At 51.1% G+C, this 22046-nt stretch overlaps 2 protein-coding genes across 3 annotated transcripts; both read right to left on the minus strand.

Moving 5' to 3' along the window:
* Nucleotides 1-42: 42 nt before the first annotated feature.
* Nucleotides 43-6773, minus strand: SYDE1 (synapse defective Rho GTPase homolog 1). 2 transcript variants are annotated; one of them, XM_068980380.1, is made up of 8 exons: nt 6652-6773; nt 4789-5124; nt 4040-4684; nt 3666-3880; nt 2888-3014; nt 2517-2677; nt 1715-1940; nt 43-1421 (listed from the first exon to the last, which is right to left on the minus strand). In XM_068980380.1, exons 1-8 carry the CDS (start codon nt 6737-6739, stop codon nt 1018-1020), a joined length of 2202 nt encoding a protein of 733 aa, XP_068836481.1. In that variant the 5' UTR covers nt 6740-6773; the 3' UTR covers nt 43-1017. The 2 variants fall into 2 exon arrangements, with proteins under 2 accessions (XP_068836481.1, XP_068836482.1); XM_068980381.1 differs by having other exon boundaries at nt 4789-4944; nt 6652-6739.
* Nucleotides 6774-21104: 14331 nt separating this feature from the next.
* On the minus strand, nt 21105-22046 carry LOC138086434 (olfactory receptor 1I1-like). The gene has a single exon (XM_068981234.1). The coding sequence runs from the start codon at nt 22044-22046 to the stop codon at nt 21105-21107; it is 942 nt and encodes a 313-aa protein (XP_068837335.1).

The raw sequence follows: 22046 nt of genomic DNA on the forward strand, positions 1-22046 counted from the left end.
CCCAGATCCTGTGCATATTGATTTATTGTCCACAAAGATGGAAGTGAGGGAAGGAGGGGGGAGACAGGAGGGGACCCTACTCTCCCACTGAAACTTGGGGGCTCCATTACTGGGGATCCAGTACTGAGGCACCATTACTGGGGATTTCAGGGTGCCTGGGCACTGCAAACTCTTCCCCCCACCCCCTCTGTGGTCCCTGAAAGAGCCCCACATACCCACTCTAGACACGTCCATACACATTACTCCTCACACACAGGCACACACGCAGGGAGGCAATAAATATGTTCCGTACCAAAGTGCCCCCAGCCTGACACTTCAGGTGGGGCCCCTCCAAAAGGGAGGTCTTACAAGTGCTTAATTTCTTCAGGAATGGGGAGGAAGAATTGGGGAGGGGAAGGGCCAGACTCTTGCTATCTACTTTTGCTGGTTTGAGGCTATTATGTTTTCCCTGGAAAAGAGGGTGGCAAAACCAGTTGTTTTCCTATAAGCCCCAGGCTGCTCCTATCTATCCAGAGCCCAGGAGAGGGGCTCCCCCGACAACCTGGCTCAAACAGCACTTCTTCATAGTCCTTGGGCCCACTGAGGGAGAAGCAGAGTGCAGTGCTCAAAGCTAATACTGATTTGGTTGGCAGCAGCAAGGACTGATTGGGAGAGTGTCTCACCATCTCAGGGTGATGCTCACAGTAACTGGTGTTTCCCTGGCTAAGGGGAAGCAAAAGATGCCGGCCCTGCAAGCAGAACTGCCTTTTGGCAGCCAGGAGAGAAGCCCTTGGTACTCAAGAAAAGATGGTCACAATAGCTGGTCCCTAAAGTCCCCCATCTCCGGCCGTCGCAACCAGTGTCTGAGTACTGGAAATGGGGAATGATTCTCAGCAAAGCATTGGCTGGTCGCTAGGCAATTCCCCAGTAACCAGGAGTTAGGCCTGAGCTACAGGTCTGGTCCTCCCTAGGTCGTTAGGGCACCGCCTTAGCAACCAGGAGCCTGGCCTTAGTAATTGGGGTCCAGCCCCGCCCGGCTCAGAGACACACGTTGATCTGCTTGGAGAGCTCTCTCTCCAGGTCCAGGATGAGAGCATCAAAGTCTTTGAGGTTCAGGTGCGGGTTGAAGGGCGCCTCGAAGTCGTCTTCGAAATCGGTGGCGCCAGTCGGCTCGACAGCCTCTTCGTCATCATCTTCACTGTCGCTGCCCGTCACGTGGTCGTAGTCTGGACCGGAGAGGAAGTCCCGCCCACAGGGCAGGAAGTCCCGCCCGCAAACGCTCCAGTCACCCGCGTAGCGGTTGCTCGGGGGGCTTTCGGGACCGCCCCGGCCGCGGGGCCGAGTCACCACTTCGGGGCTCGCTAGCGGCAAGTGCAGCGACGGCTGTCGTTTGGGCCGCAGGTACGGGACGAGCTCCGGAGGCTCTGGGGGCCTGCGCGGATCTGCAGTGGGAGAGGGAGGGCTTGGGTGATGTCACGCACAGCGGCAGCACCTAGGCCTCTGATTGGCTGTTTAGGTAATCACGCCCCTGATTGGCCTGTTGAAAGGCAAGGCCTTCGACCGGATCGGGATTTCACTGGCTGAGCTAGTACTGGTTGCTCAGGCAACTAGGTACAGGTTTTCACTCTGACGAGGGGGCGTGTCTCGCCTGAAGCTCGAGACTGTGGCCGCCAGGGAAAGCATCGTCTGGGATACCAGGCTCCTTTCCACGGCGCGGGGTCGGGGGCCAGCTCACCTGGCCAGGCTTGCAGCAGGTAGTGCAGCACCTCGATATGGCGCTTGAAGTCCACCGCGTTCGAGAGGCCTGGGCCAGAGCTGCGGATGCGGGGTCTGGCGGGTGCCTGGCGCGCTGGAAGCAGCACGGGACCGAAGCAAACGGCCAGGTTCTGCGGAGTCATGCGGTTGTGGGCGTGGAAGGAGGAGACAAGGCGCAGGTGGTCCAGGAGAAGCGTCAATGTAGCCTGAGAGAAGAGGGTTGGGAGAGTATGCGGTGGGCAAAGTCGGTCCCCTGTCGCACTCGAGGGAGACTAAGGCGGTTCAGAATGGGGAAACTGAGATTCAGAGTCTCATAGCCAGGAGACGATCCTGCTAGAACTTAGCTATTAGTATTATGCTCCCATTTTGCTGGAGGGAAGACTGAGGCCAAAGGTAACAACTTTGAAATGTGAGAACTTGGGCTTGAACCTTCTCCTCTGTGTGTTAGGCAGGGCTGGTAGTAATCCCATTTTACAGATGAGGATATTGAGGCACTGAGGCAGGATCCCACAGCCAGGAACCTCCCTTATGGTAGGTTGACAGACCTCTGTTCAGAGTCTGTTAATTTCGGTACATCCTGCCTGTGAAACCTGAGGCAACTCACTCAACTGCCCTGGGCCTTGGCTTCCATTATCTATAAAGTGGGGATACTAATAGCACTAGGGGTGTGATGGTGCCACACATTCATGGCCATCAGCAGCCCAGGCATGGGAAGAACATTCTGCTGATGTCAGTTCACTCCCTGTCCTGCCCACTCTCCCCACGCCCCAGGCCCAACTCACCCTCTCCACATCTGGCAGGCAGCTGAGGAGCTCACGGGTGCCTTCAGTGCTGGATGGAGCCCTGCTTGGGGGCCCTCGGGCCATGGCCTCCAGCACCACCTGATAGAGGGGCTGGGTGATGAGTGGGGTAGGCAGCTCCCGAAGATAATCCTTGAGGATGCCTGTGGATATAGGGCCCACACTGGTTAGGGCACCCCTGGGTTCTGAGGCTGGAACTTCAACGGGGGCTGGGAGGGGGGAAAGAGGAGGACAGGTGCAGGAAGGTAAAAACAAGGCCAACAGAAGGGATGAAGTCCCAGAGGGACCACGGGGACTGCCTTGAGTTGAGGGTTGACTGGGGAGCAGGCAGGAGAGCAAAGGGGCAAGCTGACCGGTGATGACATTGATATCAGGGTACAGGTCCTCAGAGAGGCAGACAGCTGCACTGTCTCGCTCAAAGGCATCGCGAAGCTCTTTCTTCACGGCTGCTGAGCCGCATAGACGGTATAGCCCCACTACCTGGGGGTAGGAGCAGAGAGGTGTCTTTTTTGTCAGAGCACAGACTGATGTGGGCCCTATGGGGTGAGGGTGGGAGACCTGGATCCAGGTGGCAATGGGCTGAGAGGTTGGGGGCTGGCTGAAACTTCACTGGCTGCCTTTCTGTTCTTCTGACACTTGTCATGGGGTACCCCATCTGGCTGCTTGGACAACCCAGCCCTGTAAACCCTCAAAATTACTTGTCCTGGCACCTACCTCCTTTGACTCAGGAAACCTTGACTCCTTTTCAGCTTACTTGTCACCTCCTCTGGAAAGCCTTCCCTGACTACCCCAACCAGCATGTCCCGTCCTGCTTTAAACTGTCCCAGCTTCTTCACTCTTATCCCAGCCAGTTTCATATATGTGATTTATTAGTCATGTCTGTCACCCCACCAGACTCTGAGCTCCAAAAGGGCTGGGATCCTACGTTATCGAATGAACAGAGGACCCTTGAGTTCTGGGCTAGATGCTAGGATCTGGGGGTGTGTAGAGAGCGCCTGCCCTTGTCTAGGCTGGGATTGGAGCTAAGAGTTCCCCAGGTGGGGTAGGGGGAAGCCTGGCTTCCATACCCTGGGTGTTCTGGGGAGTGGTTCTGAGGTCTGGGGGCTAGCTAGGGTGGGGTGAGGGACTTACCCGCAGCCCTCGGCGCTCGATCTGCCCAACACACTTTTGAATAATGAGAGGCACCTGGCCAGGGGACTGCTCACGCTCCACTAGCAGGGGCAAGGGCAGCCCGAAGACTCGGGGCTCAGCTGTGCCAGGTGATTCTTGTTGCTCCGACAGGGTCAGCTTGGCATACAGCAGCCCTTGGGGCTCCAGGCGCACAGCCAGCTGCTGCGCTTGGCACCCTAAAGACACAAGGGGGACTTCCTGAGTGGGGTCTGCCCCCATCACCTCCTGTGCCCTGTCCCCTAGCTATGTCCCCACCCTGGGCACTCTAGAGGAAGGAGGGTGCTGGGAGCCAAGTCCTGTGCCCTCCCCGCCCCCTGCGAGACCATGCACCCTACCTCGGAAAACCGTGGGCAGCAGCACAGTGCCCTGGGCGCAGGGCCGGTGCCGCCGGACACCAGGGTCCCAGGCCAGCACCAGGGCCCGCAGCAGCCGGGCTGCCTCGAGTTCCAGGTGAAAGGTGTGGTCCAGCCGCAGGAAGTCTGGCCCCCCACGCAGCGGCCCGGTTCGGGCCCGGGCCACCCCATCCACCTGCAGCAGGCAGCAGAGGTCTCGCGGAGTGGCCCCAGGCGCCGGCCGCAGCCCCCCCAGCCCGTACAGGTGCAGGCTGAGGCGGCCCCAGAGCGCAGCCGGGGGTGGCCGGGCGGAGGGGCCCACCTCATAGGGGCGGAAGGCAGTGGGCGACGGGGGCCCCATGGGGCGCTCGGGAGAGTCACCGTCACTGAGGTAACCCGCCCTTGGGCCGCGTGCGCCCTCAGCTACTGCTGTCCGCCCTGGGGTCCCCACGCTGCTGTCCAGGTGGTAACGACTGATGACCGAGCCCTCGGGGGCGGCCCGCTCGCGCTCTCGGCTTGTCCGGGTGCTCCGCAGACTCAGTCGGCGCCGCAGCTCAGGCAGCTTCTTCATCTTCATTGAGAGGCGCCTGGCCGGGCCGGGGGACTTGGTGCGGGAGGCTTTGGTCGGGGGGCTGGAAGGGGCTGCGCCTGTGGGGACAGCAGACCTCAGGGTCCAGAATTCTGGGCTTGGGATGGGGGTGATTATGCTTGTAATCACCTTACAGGCCCCAGGGTGGGAAGCTTGTGCTCACCTGGAGAGGCCGGGCTGTCTGCCTCAGCTGAGCCTGGCTGTGGGCCTGGGAGCTCCGGTGCTGGGAGTCTGGGGTCCTCCTCTGGGATGGGGTTGTACCAGATCTCACCGGCAGGCTCCCCACTGCCAGGTGCCCCCGGCCCCAGAGTGGCCTCCTCTGGTGGCTTGGCCCCGCCCAGCACCCAGCGGCGGCTGCTGGGCTCCAGGCTCTGCAGGTAGGCACCGTGAGCCGGGCTCCGAGATGCCTCAGGGCTGGGGGGCCCCTCTGCTCCAGCCTGGAGTCCTTCTGGGGCCTGGGGCTCTGGAGGACTGGGCTCTGGGCGCTGGGCTGGTCGGCCTGGCAGAGAGCAAGGGGAGTGAGATGCAGCCCCCCACTGCCCCCAGAGCAGCCCCAGCCCAGGGCTCTTCCCCTATGGGACATGGGGTGCACTCAGCCTGGACAGTCCCCACATTCATTTGGAATGGGTGGATGCAGGCTGGCAGTCTCATCTGCTCCCCGCCCACAACTCCCTGCCCTAGTGTCCCAGACAGGACTCGGTCCGTCTGCCTTCCAGCCTCAGAGGTTCAGAGGGGTTTCTCTGGGCCTGGGCCCTGCATTCCCCACTCTACATCCCCATACCTCTCTTTAATGTTGGTGTGGAGCCCTGCCCTTGTGCCTTCTCAGTGGGTGGCTTCGGGGAAACCACTTGCCATCTGAGCCTCACTGTGATCTCAGCATGAGAGCGCTTCCTAGGCACTCATATCTCAGGCACATGCAGCCCATGGTGGATGCTGGCTAGCTTGCTTAGAAGCCCAAAGCGGGCGTGACAGCAAGTGTGTGGCTGCCAGGTTCTTTACCCGCAGCATGTCACTCCCCACCCTGCTGCCTTTCTTTCCAAACTTTGCCCCCATCCTGGAGCTGACCCTGTGTTTTAGCCCAGACAGACCCCAACGGTTTTTGCTTTCGGACCCCCCCCTCCCCTGCCCTGCCCCGGCTCCATCCTCTCTCAGACATCCCAGGCTGTTTCCTGTGTGTGTGTTTGTGCGTGGGCACCCCTGTCCCTTCTCTCTGCCCTGGGAACCCTGGGAATCTCTGGGAAGACGGCTGGGGGGAGGTCAGATCCATGAAGTCCTCTGCCTTCCCTCCTTTAACCCCTTCCTTTCCGGGACTTCCTGTCCCACGCAGCTCCCATGTCTTTAAGGTCTTCCATGCCGACTCCCTCCTCTGGTCATCTCATACTTCCACTCCCCGAGTCTCTCTGGGCTCTCATTTAGTAGCCTAGTCCACAGAGCTGTTAAGTCGCTTCACTGGCACTGGGTAAATTACCCAAACTGCTCCGTGCCTCACTTTCCCCATCTGTACAGGGGGCAGTTTCCTGCAGCTGTCTAAGGTGGGTGTAGCTGCAGTTACGGGCTAATAGGTAAGAGGGGATTGGGAAGTGGCCCCCACGATCGACGCACCGCCTCTCCCTCCTCCGCAGGGTGTACGCCCCCATCTCCCATCCCTGGTCTCTAGGGCACAGGGTGTCGCCAGCCTGGCCTGACTAAGCCCCAGTTTCTCAGCCTCCCAGCTGCTCCTCCCCTCCACTCTCCAAGCGCTCAGCCTCGGCCCCATTTCCTGTCAGGGGTGAGGCCCCCTCCCGGGCCTCCCGAGGAGCCCGCAGCGCTGGCATCCCTGGTCAAGCGCATATAACGGTCCGCGCCCCCTCTCCCCCCGGCCCGTTACTTCCACGACCCTTGCCTGCCCCTGCCCCCAACCCCGACCCGCAGAGGGCTCCGCGGGGCTTCCCCTGTCCCCTCAGCGGTCCCTCTTTGGGGCCCTGGGACCCTCTTCCAAGCCGGGCGGGGTTCGGGGCCCCTTCTTCCCCACCTCCCTCTCTCTCACCGCGCTCCTTCGCGTCCGACTTTTTCCGGGGAAGTTTCTCCCGGCCCCGAAGGCGGGAGAAGGTCTTCCTGAGCAGCGGCTCGGCCATGCTGGGGCCCGGGCCGGGCTGAGTGCGCGCCCCGGGCTCCGGCCGCGCCGCCCCCCGCCCCGCCCGGTCTCCCCGCCCGCCCCCCGCCCCGCGCCAGCAGGAAGCGCATTCCGGGAATGCTTGGCCCAAACTTTTTTTTTTTTGCCCTTCCCGCAGCCTGAGTGAGCGATGCTGGGAGTTGTAGTCAATCGCCAAGGCTGGGCGGGGGACCTGTCACCGGCTCTTGTGTTTCCTCTTACTCACCCTCCATTAGTGATCGCATACAGCAGGCTCTCTTGAGTTTACTTCCAAAAGGCGTCCTGCACAAATCCGCAGATTTCTTCTTTTCTCCCATCCACTGCTCCAGCCTGGTGCAAGCCCTGGCATCGCTTATTTTGACGACACCCCCTCTTCCCTTAGTTTCGCCGGATGCCACTCTTTTGCCTTCCTCCTCCATCCAGTTCTCCACTCCTCTCTGTCCCCAAGTCCAGTTACCACCGCTCTTTAACACACCACCACAAAGCTTAGCGGTTGTAAGTCAGCCGTGCTATGATGCTCACAGATGCTGTGGGCCAAGGATTGGGGCAGGGCAGCGCTGACACTGGTTGTCGCTACTCTTTTGTTGGAAAGATTTCAAGGTTTAGGGGTGAGTCAACAAACGAAGGGCCAGAATCATCTGGAGGTTCACTTACAGGTCTCACAATTGATGCCAGGTGTGTGCTGGGACTGTCGCAGGAGCTGTGGACTAGGGCACCTCCACAAGCCTCTTGCCAACAAAGGCCTGTACAGTCAAACGTGTGGTTTTTCTAGTAGTCATGTATAGATGTGAGAGTTGGACTGTAAAGAAGGCTGAGTGCAGAAGAAATGAGGCTTTCAAATTGTGCTGGGAAAGACTCTCGAGAGTCCTTTGGACAGCAAGGAGACCAAACCAGTCAATCCTAAAGGAAATCAAGCCTGAATATTCATTGGAAGGACTGTTATTGAAGCTCCAATACTTTGGCCACATGATGTAAAGAGCTGACTCATTGGAAAAGACCCTGATGCTGAGATAGACTGAAGCAAAAGGAGAAGAGGGTGGCAGAGAATGAGATGGTTAGATAACATCACTGACTCTATGGACATGAATTTGAGCAAGCTCTTGGAGATAGTGAAGGACAGGGGGACCTGGTGTGCTGCAGTTCATGGGTCGGACACGACTTAGTGACTGAACAACTGTCCTCTTGGTGTGAACTGGGTTCCTCCTAGCAGGTCAGTAGTCAGGGTATTTAGGTTTCTTACAGAGCCACCCAGGGCTTCAAAAATAAACAAAGCAAAAGCTGTATTACCTTTCCTGATCCAGTTTGAAGTGTCACACTTTTACTTCTGGCACCAGATTCAACAGGAAGGGACACAGACTCCACCTCTCTCAATGGGTGGTGTGTCACGGTGACCTTGTAACATTCTTTGTGCAAGAGAATGTGGGATGGGAGATGTTTTTGTGGCTGTTTTGGAAAATTAACCATCTTACTCCTATATTCCATTCTCCATGCAGTGCCTAGAGTGGACTTAAAAACCCCAAATCAGATCATGGCATGCCCCTGCTGAACAGTCTTCCCATAACTGCTCACTCCACCTAAAATAAAATCCAGATTTCCACAAATAAAATCCAGTCCCAGCAAGACTTCTGGCCTCATATCCTTGGTTGTCTTCATTGCCCACCATGACCTCCTGTCTGGCTCTTCCTCACATCAAACTGTTCCTGTTCCAAGCCCTTTGCGCATGCAGTTCCCTCTGGCTAGGAAGCCCTGGTTCTTCTGAAGCTGCCTCTTTCTCATCCTTTAGGTCCAAAGGCATTTCCTTAGGAGGCCCTCACTTCCCTGACCACCTACCATTGTCCAGTCATTATTACATCACTGTGATTCATTTCTTCTTCTTTTTTAAATTAAAAAAGTTTTTTTTTTTGACTGTACCACGTGGCATGTTGGGATCTTTGTTCTCCAACTAGGAATCAAACCCATGCCCCCTGCATTGTAAGCACAGAGTCTTAACCACTGGACCACCAAGGAAGTCCCTTTGTTTCTTGTAACACTTGCCGTGGCTTAAACTCTATAGTTCTAGTGGCTAGTTCTCGTTTATCTGTCTCCTTATTCAGACTGGGGCTGCATGAGGTAACACTTGTCTGTCTTATTTACTGCTGAATGTGCAGGTGGGAGATCAGGTGGCAGGTGGCAGAGGCTTGGACAGATGACGTTGTGTGTGTTTGGTGATAATATATTTTGGTATAGATCTCTGTGTATATCCTACTTGGAGTTCATTGAGATTCTTGGATGTGTATATTCATGTCTTTCATCAGTGTTGGAAAGCTTTGGGGACATTATTTCTTCAACTATTCTTTCTGCCTCTGTTGCCTCTCTCCTTCCGGGATTCCTGTTAGGCATATATTGATATGCTTGATGGTGTCCCACAGGTCTCTTAGGCTCTGTTAGTTTCTTGGTTCTATGTATTTGGGAGAAGTGAGGTTGAGAGGGGTGGGGTCCACACCATCAGATTTGAGGCAACTGCTGACAGTGGAGAGACAGTGGAGAGAGGGGTTGGGGGTCAAGGCAATACCTCTTCACAAGCTGAAGGGAGGGACTGCAGGACTACGGTCCTTTGGGGTTCTGTAACTCAGAAGAGCTGGAGGCTGATGTAGGGGTGAGAGCAGCTCTTGGCTCCACTGTGTGTGTGTGATAGGTTGCTTCAGCCATGTCTGACTCTGTGTGACCCTGTGGAGTTTAGTCCACCCAGCTTCTCTGTCCATGGGATTCTCCAGGAACGAATACTGGAGTGGGTTTCCAGGCCCTCCTCCAGGGGATCTTCCTGACACAGGGATCAAACCTGTGTCTCTTATCACCTATATCACATCAAATGATCAAAGGACACTCACAGGTCACATCAATATTTGTTATGATTATTATTTTTGGTATACCCTTTCGACAGAGCTTCTATACGTTTCCTGTTGCATTTATTTGGTTATGTGTAACTCATTTAATACCCACTCCAGTGTTCTTGCCTGGAGAGTTCCAGGGATGGGGGAGCTTGGTGGGCTGCTGTCTATGGGGCTGCACAGAGTCGGACACGAATGAAGCGACTTAGCAGCAGCAGCAACTCATTTAATTCAAAGCTGGCTATGATTCTTTCTCAGTGCTCAGAAGTTGTTGATAAGTGAAAACAGATGATCTACAAACTGCATATTATGAAATGATTATGAGTGATAAGCTTCACACTGTGAATTTTTTACAATAATTCATCTGAATTTTGCTAGTTGCTGCTCAGATTTTGGTGTGTGTGCATGTTTACGTGTTTTGTTTCCTCCAGATATTCACATCATTGCCTGATGTACTATACTTATGATGCCTGATGGATAAATCAGCCCTCAGTAGATACAGGGATTTGTTGAAATGCAGGCAGAGGGGGCAGGTCAGGTTTGAGTGGAGCTCTACACCTCTGTGGCAGACAATGGAAGTTGATGAATATGCACTCTACCTTCCTCACCCTTCAGGTGGATCGACTGAAGTGTGTGTTCTGCACTGACCCTCAGAGGTCCTCGTGGGACTGAGTCCCAGCAACCCACAGTGGAAACTTGCAGATCAATGCACTCTTTACTGATTCCCTTCCCTTCCCTGTCTCACTTCTCCTCCTCCCTTTCAGCATTTTCTCTCTCTCTGTGTGTGTGTGTGTGTGTGAAGTCACTTCAGCTGTGTCCAACTCTTTGTGAGCCTGTGGACTATAGCCCACCAGGCTCCTCAGTCTATGGGATTCTCCAGGCAAGAATACTGGAGAGGGTTGCCATTTCCTCCTCCAGGGGATCTTCCTGACTCAGGGATCGAACCTGCATCTCTTGTGTCTCCTGCATTGGCAGGCGGGTTCTTTACCACTAGCACTGCCTGGGAAGCCCGTGAGCATTTTCTAGGTCACTTAGAAAAACAATCTATTTATTTATGGTGGTGCTAGGGCTTCATTGCTGTGCGCAGGCTTTCTCTAGTTGCCACGAGCAGGAGTTACTCTCTAGTTGTGGTGCGTGGGCTTCTCATTGCGTGGCTTCTCTTGTTGCGGAGCACAGACTCTAGGGCGTGTGGGCTTCAGTAGTTGTGGCTGGTGGACTTACTTGCCCTGCTTCTTGTGAAGTCTCCCTGGACCAGGGATTGAACCTGAGTCCCCTGCATTGGCAGGCAGATTCTTAACCACCATACCATCAGGGGAGTCCTTCTAGATCTCTTTCCAAATAAACTACTTGTCCTTGAATCCTTATCACAGGATCAGCTTCTGGGAGATGCCGAATGAAGATATTCTCTCTAGGCCTCAATTTCCTCATCTGTTCAAAGGGAAGAATAACTCCCCCTGTTATGGGAGTAGGAGGTGTTGCAGAATGAGGCATGCGTCTGTGGGTTAGGTCCCCTGTCTGCTACCTCTCTGGGGGTCCTCACTTCCTGGGAAATGAAAGATGGAGCTGATTACGGGGAGGTTCTGCCACCTCCTCTTGTCATTGCAGTTGTTCCCACACTGGAGACTCACTGGCATCTTGCATCTTCCAGGATGACAAGGCAAGCTCTATAGCCTGCACAGGTGTCTCTGGCTGGGAGTCAGTCCTCAAAGGTACCAAGGAAGACGTGGCTGCCCAGAGATGTCCCCTGGGGGCAGCATTGAGGAACTAGAGGGGGCAGAGGGTGGTTGAGTTCCCACGAGGCCGCTTCCTGAGGCAGGATGTGGTATTGCCTGGAAGGCAATCAGAGAGGGCAGCATATGTTGGCCAGAGCCTCCCAATGACCCATGAAAAAGCCCTGCTGGATAGCTGTAGAGCTGAAGCTGAGGTACAGAGGGGCCCCCTGTTGCCCATGAAGTTGTTTTTGTTTAGTTACTAAGCTGTGTCTGACTCTTGTGTCTGACTGTTTGCAACCCCATAGATTGTAGCCTTCCAGGCTCCTCTGTCCATGGGGTTTTCCAGGCAAGAATATTATAGGAATGGGTTGCTCTTTCCTTCTCAGAGAATCTTCCTAACTCAAGCACTGAGCCCATGTCTCCTGCACTGGCAGGTGGAATCTTTACCACTGCATCACCAAGGAAGCCCTGCCCATGTGGTTGTTGTTGTTCAGTCACTCAGTTGTGTCTGACTCTTTGTGACCCACCAGCCCGCCGCCCCCCTCCCCCCGCCATGGGTTGCAGCATGCCAGGCTTCCCAGTCCTTCACCATCTCATGGAGCTTGCTCAGACTCATGTCCATTGAGTCAGTGATGCCATTCAACCATCTTGTCCTCTGTCATCCCCTTCTCCTTCTGCCTTCAATCTTTCCCAGCATAAAGGTCTTTTCTAATGAGTCAGCTCTTTACATCAGGTGGCCAAAGTATTGGAGCTTCAGCTTCAGCATCAGTCCTTCCAATGAATATTGTATTGATTGGATTAAATATTCAGGATTGATTTCCTTTAGGATTGACTGGTTTGATCTCCTTGCAATCCAAAAGACTCTCAAGAGTCTTCTCCAATACCACAGTTCAAAGCATCAATCCTTTGGCACTCAGGCAACCTTGCTTTTATTATTAGTTGCAGGTGTGCTGGGCTCTCTTGATGACCAGGTGTCTGCACAGGCCCCAGGACATATTTGACAATTGGCCACCTGCTGTCAAACCAAGAGCTGCCCTAGTGCCCTACTTTTAAGGCCTGGGGATGCTGGTGTGGCTACCAGGGCTTCATAGGTGCTAGTTGTCCCAAAGGTAGAGGAGGCAACCTGAACAGAGGAGTACACTGGTCAACCCCCTATGAAAACCTGGGCACGACCACTCAAAAGGAGCTACCCTGGTTGGCAGTACACCATGTGTGTTGTTTACCCATGATTGCTAGGAGAATTAAGCACTGTCTGCATGACTCCACAGGGAGTGGACAACTAGAAGCTAGAGCCTGGTCTCTTTTGGACCCTGCCCCATGTGCCTTTTACCTTCGCTGATATTATTTTTATTTAATTTTTTAAAATTAATTTTTATTGGAGTATAGTTGCTTTGCAATGTTGTGTTAATTTCTACTGAATAGCAAAGTGAATCATATATATGTGTGTGTGTGTGTGTGTGTGTGTGTGTGTGTAGACACACCCACCCTCTTTTTTTGGATTTCCTTCCCATTTAGGTTACCACAGAGGACTGAGTGGGGTTTCCTGGGCTATATAGTAGGTTCTCGTTAGTTATATGTTTTATATATAGTATCAGCAATGTATATATGTCAATCCCAATCTCCCAGTTCATCCCACCTGATGATTTTAATTTGTATCCTTTCTCTGCAATAAACCATGAATATAGCAACTTTGCTGAATTCTGTGAGTCCTTCTAGTGAATCACTGAACCTGAAGGTGGTCTTGGGGGTACCTCCCACTACACAGATTCATAGAGAGGGCAATGATTCCCCAGAACCCTGATAAATGTGCATTTGGAAGTAGGAACTTCCTTTCCAGGACCTTGGGCTCAAGTCTTACTGAGTCCTTTATTATATCTTGTTGGAGTGGCTTTCTAGCCACTCCCAGCAGCAGATCTGGTGAGGACTTTTGCCCCTTGAGAACCACACATGGGGCAGGACTTGAGCTCTTCCAAGTCATCCACCTGGGAGGTGGATGGGAAAGTCACCCACCTGGGAGGCCATCCAACATCATGATGCGAGAGGGATCAGGTTTTAGGGTCACACAGGTTGGACTGGAATTCCTCCCCACCCCATCCGATTCAGCATGTGACCTTGGGACAGTCAGTTCCCCTGTATAATCCTCAGTGTCTGAATCTCTCAAACTGATCCGAATACCCAGTAAAATCCCATATGGAGAGAGAGAAATGTTATTGTACTCTCATACTGGCCAGGGAATCTTTCCCTGGTGCTGGGAAAGACTGAAGGCAAAAGGAGAAGGGGACAGCAGAGGATGAGATGGTTAGATGGCCCGACTCAATGGACAGGAGTCTGAGCACACTCTGGGAGATAGTGGTGGAGAGAGGCGCTCCCTGCTATATCCATTGGGTTGCAAAGAGTTGGACATGACTTAGCGAATGAACAACAACAACTGGCCAGCGTCGTTCATCCATCAATCCTCTCATCCATCCATCAGTTCATTCATTCCTTAATTTACTCAACAAGTAAATTTTGAGCAGCTGCTGAGCCCCATGATTGAAAATAAAAGGCTGCAGTTCATGGACCAAATTTCATGCTACTGTTGATAATTTTGTTTGGTAATTAAGACTTTCAAACCTAGTGTTTGTGAGGGAAGAGTTAGTGATGTGACCATAGGATTAATATGTCCAGTGATTTGTAATTTTAGGAAGCCCACTCTAGATTTTAGACAGGACTTTCTGGGTTGCAAATTAGGGATCAGACAGTTGATACAGAAGATGGAAACTTCTTCCTGATTTCTTCTTTTTGAGATGTCAGTTCAGTTGCTCAGTCGTGTCTGACTCTTTGTGGCCCCATGGACTGCAGCACGCCAGGCTTCCCTGTCCGTCACCAACTCCTGGAGCTTACTCAACTCATGTCCATTGAGCTGGTGATGCCATCCAACCCTCTAATCCTCTATCATCCCCTTTTGAGATGTAGGTGAGATATTTTGGTATTTTGAGATATTTTGGTAGTTACTATATTTGGGAACATCTGTTGCAGGTAGAGCTTCCCAGGTGGCCCTAGTGGTTAAGAAGCTGGCAGCACAGTTGCAAGGTAGCCAGCCATATTAAGAGAGGCAACTATGCTGGAGGGGCAGGGTTGAGGAGTGCCAGCCACTAAAACCTTCTGCAATATTATTTTACTTTCTTTAAAACAAGCAAACAAAAGCTCCACTTCATGCTACATTTTATCACTATAATTTGGGGGAGCAGGATACACAGAAGGTTAATATTAGTTGAGATTCTTTCTGCATTAATTTGATGAGTTCAAAACATTTTTCCATGCAATGGGAAAAAAGTACTATTTTTAATAAAACGTTTAATGTATTTTGTATTGGAGTATAGCTGATTAACAATGTTTTGATACAGGTGGACAGCAAAATGACTCAGCCATACATATACTTGTATCCATTCTCCCCCAAATTCCCCTCTCATCCCGGCTGCCACATAGCACTGAGCAGAATTCCCTGTGCTATAGAGGAGGTCCTTGTTAGTTATCCATTTTATTTACTTATTTTTAAAATGTTTTATTTTGTATTGGGGGATAGCTGATGAACAAACACTGTTGTAATAGTTTCAGGTGAACAGGGAAGGGACTCAACCATACATATGCACGTATCCTTTCTCTTCCAAACGCCCCTCCCATCCAGGCTGCCACATAATGCTGAGCAGAATTCCGTGTGCTATATAGCAGGCCCTTATTGGTTATCCATTTTAAATATAGCAGCCTGTACTTAAATAGAGCAAGTGTGTCCATACCAAACTCCCTAATTATTCCTTACCCCCACCCAGCCCCCCTGGCAAATGTAAGTTCGTTCTCTAAGTCGGAGGCTCTTTCTGTTTTGTAAGTTCCTTGGTATCCTTTCTTTCTAGATTCCACATATAAGGGATGTCATACAATATCTCTCCTTCTTTGTCTGACTTAGTCACTCAATCTCTAGGTCCATCCATGTTGCTGCAAGTGCCATTATTGCGTTCTTTATTTCAAATTTATTTTTAAATTGGAGAAAAATTGCTTTACAATGTTCTGTTGGTTTCTGCCATACAATTTCACCCTTTTTAATGGCTGAGTCATATTACATGGTTCTTGGGCTTCCCTGGTGGCTCAGATGGTAAAGAATCTGCCTGCAATGTGAGAGACATGGGTTCAGTCCCTGGAGGAGGATGATCCCCTGGAGAAGGGTGTGGCAAACCACTCCAGCATTCTTGCCTGGAGAATTCCACGGACAGAAGAGCCTGGAAGGCTACTGTTCATGGGGTTGCAGTCAGACAAGACTGAGCAACTTTCAGTTTCATACTTTCATATATGTTCAGTTCAGTTCAGCTGCTCAGTCATGTCTGACTCTTTGTGACTCCATGAACCGCAGCACGCCAGGCCTCCCTGTCCATCACCAACTCCCGGAGCTTGCTCAAACTCAGGTCCACTGAGTCAGTGATGCCATCTCACCATCGCATCCTCTGTCGTCCCCTTCTCCTCCTGCCTTCAATCTTTCCCAACGTCAGAGTCTTTTCAAATGAGTCAGCTCTTTGCATCAGGTGGCCAAAGTATTGGAGTTTCAGCTTCAACATCAGTCCTTCCAATGAACACCCAGGACTGCTTTCCTTTAGGATGGACTGGTTGGATCTCCTTGCAGTCCAAGGGTTCATATATGTACCACACCTTTAAAAAGTACTATATTTTGTGACATGTAAAATGATGGAAATTCAAGTTTCAGTGTCTATAAATAAAGTTTCATGGGTGCTTGGCCCCACCCTTTTCTCGAAGTATTGCCTTCCTCGTTGTAGCATCAGAGCTGAGTCATTGTGACAGAGGTCTTACGGTCCATAAAGCTGCCATTCATTTACCCTTTGGCCCTTTACAGAAAAAGCTTGCTCATCACTAACGCATGGTAGGACTTGGCAACAGGTCTGTTCTGAAGCACCTGCCCTCCTGTATTCTTGCTTAACCCCCGATGGTCCCCTCACCCTGAGTCCGATCCCCCCTGGTGAGGTCTGATCACAGCCCCCTGCACACTTCCTCTGTCCTCACTGTGGGCTAAGGACATACCGGTCTCCGTGATTTCCCTGAACAGCCCAGGCTCTGCTGTTTCCTCCCGGAGGAACCGGGATCTGTTTCCTAAAAGGAGTTTTTAATCCATTTTGTGACGTTCCACTATTGCCACCTGCTGGCCACTTATTCAAACTATAGCTGTAATGCTTTTAAAGCTACCAACCCTGTCCAGGGCAGGGAAAAATGGAAAATGCCTGTGGAAAAAATGCCCCAGATTTGGATCTCTCATGTCCCTGAAGACATATTTAGGGCCTAGATCTCCACAGCCATTCTCTACCCCCATCTATTCCAGTGATCCTCAAATTTTAAGGCTCATATAACTCCCCTGGGATGGTTAAAATGATGGCTTAAGTGGTCTGATATGGTGTCTGAGTCTTCATTTCTGTCAAGCTTCTCGTAATAATGATGACTCTGATTCGTGGACCACTGAGTATCAGGCTTTCCTTTTTCTATAGAAAAGAGGTCAGTTAAATGGGAAGGAAATCTAAAAAAGAGGGGATAAATGTATATGTACACTGGTTCACTTTGCTGTACAGCAAAAGCTAACGAAACATTGTGAAGCAACTCTACTCTGAGAAAAATTAATTTAAAAAGAAATCAGAAAATCCCCCTGTAAAGGGCCAGATAGTAAATATTTTAGATTTTGCACAGGATACACTGTAGCTTGAAAAGAGTTGTGTGTGTGTGTGCTCAGTCATGTCAGACTCTTTGCAGCCTCATGGATTGTAGCCCACCAGCCTCCTCTGCAAGGAGATCCAACCAGTCCCTCCTAAAGGAGATCAGTCCTGGGTGTTCATTGGAGGGACTGATGTTGAAGCTGAAACTCCAATACTTTGGCCACCTGATGTGAAGAGCTGATTCATTTGAAAAGACCCTGATACTGGGAAAGATTGAGGGCAGGAGGAGAAGGGGACCACAGAGGATGAGATGGTGAGATGGCATCGCCGATTCAATGGACATGGGTTTGGGTGGACGCTGGGAGTTGGTGGTGGACAGGGAGGCCTGGCGTGCTGCGGTTCACGGGGTCACAAAGAGTCGGATACGAGTGAGCGACTGCACTGAACTGAGCCTCCTCTGGCCATGGAATTTTCCAGGCAAGAATACTGAAGTGGGTTGCCATTTCCTTTTCCAGGGGATCTTCCTGACCCAGGGATTGAATCCGTGTCTCTTGCATCTCCTACATTAACAGGCAGATTCTTTACCACTGTGATACCTGGGAAGCCCCAAAACAGTCACAGATGATGAATTGACTAATGAGTGTTGCTTGTTGTCGTTGTTCAGTCACTAAGTCACAGAAGTCCAACTCTTTGTCACCCCATGGACTGCAGCACGCCAGGCTTTCCTGTCCTTCACTATCTCCTGGAGTTTGCTCAAACTCATGTCCATTGAGTCAGTGATGCCATCCCAAATCTCATCCTCTGTCGTCCTCTTCTCCTTCTGCCCTCAATCTTTCCCAGCATCAGGGTCTCTTTCAATGAGCTGGCTCTTCGCATCAGGTGGCCAAAGTATTGGAGCTTCAACTTCAGCATCAATCCTTCCAATGAATATTCAGGGTTGACTTCCTTTAAGTTTGACTGGTTTGATCTTGCAGTCCAAGAGGCTCTCAAGAGTCTTCTCTAGCACCACAGTTCAAAAGCATCAATTCTTCAGCCCTCAGCCTTCTTTGTGGTCCAATTCTGTTCCCATAAAACTTTATTTATGAGCTCTAAAATTAGAATTTTACATAATTTTAATGTGTCATGAGGTAGTCTTCTTTTAAAAAATTTCCAACTATTAAAAAATGTAAAAGCCATTCTTAGCTTGCAGGGCACACAAAAACAGGCTGTTGGCTGAATTTGGCCCACCGACTGCAGTTGGTAAATCTGTGCTTTGGGCACCGAATTCTAAACACTATTGTGTGTTGTTGAGACAGGGGGCTGTAGAATGGGTCCTCTGTTTGAACCTTCACTACTTCTTATTAGAAGCTGCACTTTTTAAGTCTAGTTTCCTCATCTGTAAAATAAGGAGTTATATTTCCTACCTTGTAGGAAAGGTAGGGGCCCCCAACCGCTGGGATCTAATGCTTGATGATGTGAAGTGGAGCTGATATAATAATAGTAGAAGTAAAGTGCACAATGAATATAATGGACTTGAATCATCCTGAAACCATCCCGCCAACACCCTGGTCCATAGAAAAACTGTCTTCCATGAAACTAGTCCCTGGTGCCAAAAAATGTTGGGGACTGCTCTTGTAGGCTTTTTGTTTAAAATTTAATGAGATAGTTATTTAAAGGGATGATGCCCATGAAGGGCACATAATAAATCTCAGCTATTGGTATCCTCGCTGTCATCACACTGAGACCAAGAAATTGAATTCATGCAATCTGAATCCTTCAGGTTTTCTCCAATTGTAGCACAGACTCCCTTAACCAGAACACAGGGTGGATCCTTAACCAGAACACAGGGTAGTCAACACTTGAGAGGATATATCTGGGCATGGTCTTTGCATGATGCCAGCCCTTCCTAAACTAACTGTACTAGTTTTCTAGGGCTTCATAGCAAAGTATCACATACTGTGTGGCTTAAACAACTGAAGGTTATCCTCTAACAGTTCCGAAGGCCAGAAGTCCAACATCACAGTTGTCAGCAGGGTCTATTTCTTCTGGAGATGGTGATGGAAAGTCTGTTCCATGCCTCTCTCTTAGCTTCTGGTGGTTTCCTGAAATCTCTGGCATTCCTTGGCTGGTAGAAGCATCATCTCTATCTTCACCTGGCCTTCTCCCTTCTCACATGTCTGTGTCCAATTTCTATCTTTTTATAGGGGTGCCAGTCACAGTGGAGTAGGACCCTAATGACCTCATTAGAACCAGTTATCTTGGAAAAGAGCCTATTTTCAGGACAGGTGCTGTGGTGCTGGGGGTTAGACTGAGACATTAGACTGTGACATATCTTTTTGGAGGACACAACTCAACCCCTAACTCGACCTCTGTCTGCGTCCCAGCTCATTGCATCTGCTTGTTGCTGACAGCACCTATAGAATCATATAGGGCTTGGAGTCAGGTGATGGAATCCCAGGAAGCATAAAGCTCGCCCAGGGCCAGTGTCCTCCCACAGCAGCCTCTGCACTGCCTGCTTCAGGACTACCTGGACAGCCTGCTAAGAAGCCAGATTCCAGGATCCAGTATCTGGTTGCTGAATCGCAATCCCTATGATCCAAAGGGCAGCATCTCCTGTGTCCCAATCTGGGGGACACGAGAGGCCTGTTTAAGACTGTGATCATTGTGCAAAGTCAAGCCACTAGGTTCCCTGTGAGACTGAGAATGGTGGTTGCTGAGTTGGACAGCAAGTCAGCTCATCTCAACAGAAGCTCTCAAAGTCCTCCCCCAAGTCACTTATGAAGCACAGCAATATAATACACATGACTATTACACACTGTTTTATCAATATTAAAATGAGAGGAGCTGGTCTTTCATCCCACTAGGATTATCCACGTAGCAATCCTATAAACCTCAGAGAATTTCAGGCTACTTCAAAGTAGCCTAGAAATGCTACTCTGGTCTTCATGGAAGAAGATAAACCATGGCAAAAATAGGATGGTGAAGAATCTGGCTGCATTGCATGAGACCCGGATTTGATGCCTGGGTTGGGAAGATCCCCTGGAGAAGTGGGTGGCAACCCGTTCCAGTATTCTTGCCTGGAGAATCCCATGGACTGAGGAGCCTGACAGGCTACAGTCCGTGGGGTCACAAAGAGTCAGACATGACTGAGCAACTAACACTTTCACTTCACTTTCTTTCACTTTCCCTTCACATAGCACTTTATTTCTCTCTTATGAAATGCATTTACCAAGTTGATCTGTGATGACTTATGGACATATCTCTATTCCCACCAGATTCTGAATGTTTTGAGAGCAGCAATGGATATATTCCTGTGTCCCATGCACTGAAAAGCGGTCACCAAACATTGGTAGGCGCTGAACAGCTATTCTGCCCTAGGACTGAGGGGGCTACTTTATGGACCACTAGGCCCCCTCTGGGACAGAGACTTGTCACTTCTGAATGAACACCTAGTGAGCTAATCCCAGCACATGCTCTCAGATTCCTCCCCCAAGTCATGAGGAAACATGGCTATATATCTGGCTAATGTACATAGTCTTTATCAATATTAAAATTGAATGTAGCTAATCTTTCCTTCAATAAGGATTATCCATGTAGCAATCCTATAAGCTCAATACCTCAGAGAGTTTAAGTCTACTTCAAAGTCTCCTCTATCCTGACCTTGAGGGGTCAGATAAATCATGGAGAAAACCCCATATCTTTCCCGTTCTGTATCACTCTCTTCATCATCTCTTCTGACACAGTCACCATGTTGCCTTGTGACCGCTTACTGACGCGTCTCCATGCCCCACCAGATTCTGAATGCCTTGAGAGCAGAGATAGGATGTATTCCTGCTCACAGGGGCTGAACAGTCGTCCTGGAATATAGTGAAAGTGTTAGTGGCTCAGTCGCGTCAGATTCTTTGCGATGCCATGGACTGTAGCCCACAAGGCTCCTCCGTCCATGGGATTCTCCAGGCAAGAATACTAGAGTGGGTAGCCACTCCCTTCTCCAGGGAATCATTCAGACTCAGAGATCAAGCCTGGGTCTCCTGCATTGCAGGCAGACCTTCTGAGCCACCAGGGAAGCCCAAGGAACATGGTAGATGCTAAGAAACTATTCTGCCCTAAGACTGAGATCGGACTATGTTGCTGACCAGTTTCCTCAGAGCTGCCTTCATGTTCTTGTTCCTTAGGCTGTAGATAAAGGGGTTCAGCATGGGGATGACCACCCCACACATCAAGGCAGCCGCCTTGTCCTTCTGTGAGGAGGTGGGAGATACTGGCTGCAGGTACACAGCGAAGATGGTGCCATAGAATAGAGTCACCACGGTGAGGTGTGAGCCGCAAGTGGAGAAGGCTTTCCATTTGCCCTGAGCAGAAGGGGTCTTGAAGACTGCCCAGAAAATGCAGATTGAAGAGGGGAAGATGCATGTGAGAGGGCCGATGCCCATGATGATGCCGAAAGCAAAGATCACCAGCTCGTTGGTGTGTGTGTCTGAGCAGGAGAGCTTCAGCAGGGGCATGAGGTCACAGAAGAAGTGGGGGATTTCAGAGCCAGCGCAGAAGGTCAACTGAGCCATGAGGCTGGTGTGGACAATGGACTGGAGGTTGGTGATCAGCCACGACCCCACCACCAGCAGCCCACACACACGGGGACTCATGATGGCCAAGTAGTGCAGAGGGTGGACAATGGCCACGAACCGATCAATGGCCATCACAGCCAGGAGGAAGCTGTCCATAGTCCCAAACAGGTGGAAGGCGTACATCTGGGCAGGGCAGCCTTCAAGGGGGATGGCTTTGCTCTGAGTCCAGAGGTTCACCAGCATCTTGGGGACGGTGGTGGAAGAGAAGAAGATGTCGATGAAGGACAAGTTATGGAGGAAGAAGTACATGGGAGTGTGGAGGTGTGAGTCTGTGATGATGGCCAGGATGGTGAGCAGGTTTCCAAAGATGGTGACCAGGTACATGGGTAGGAACAGCCCAAAGAGGAAGATCTGATGCTCTGGTTTTTCTGAGAGTCCCAGGAGGAGGAATTCTGAGACTGCTATTTGGTTTTCTAGCTCCAT

This window comes from Capricornis sumatraensis, chromosome 9 (genome assembly GCF_032405125.1).
Source record: "Capricornis sumatraensis isolate serow.1 chromosome 9, serow.2, whole genome shotgun sequence".
Taxonomy (NCBI): Eukaryota; Metazoa; Chordata; class Mammalia; order Artiodactyla; family Bovidae; genus Capricornis; species Capricornis sumatraensis.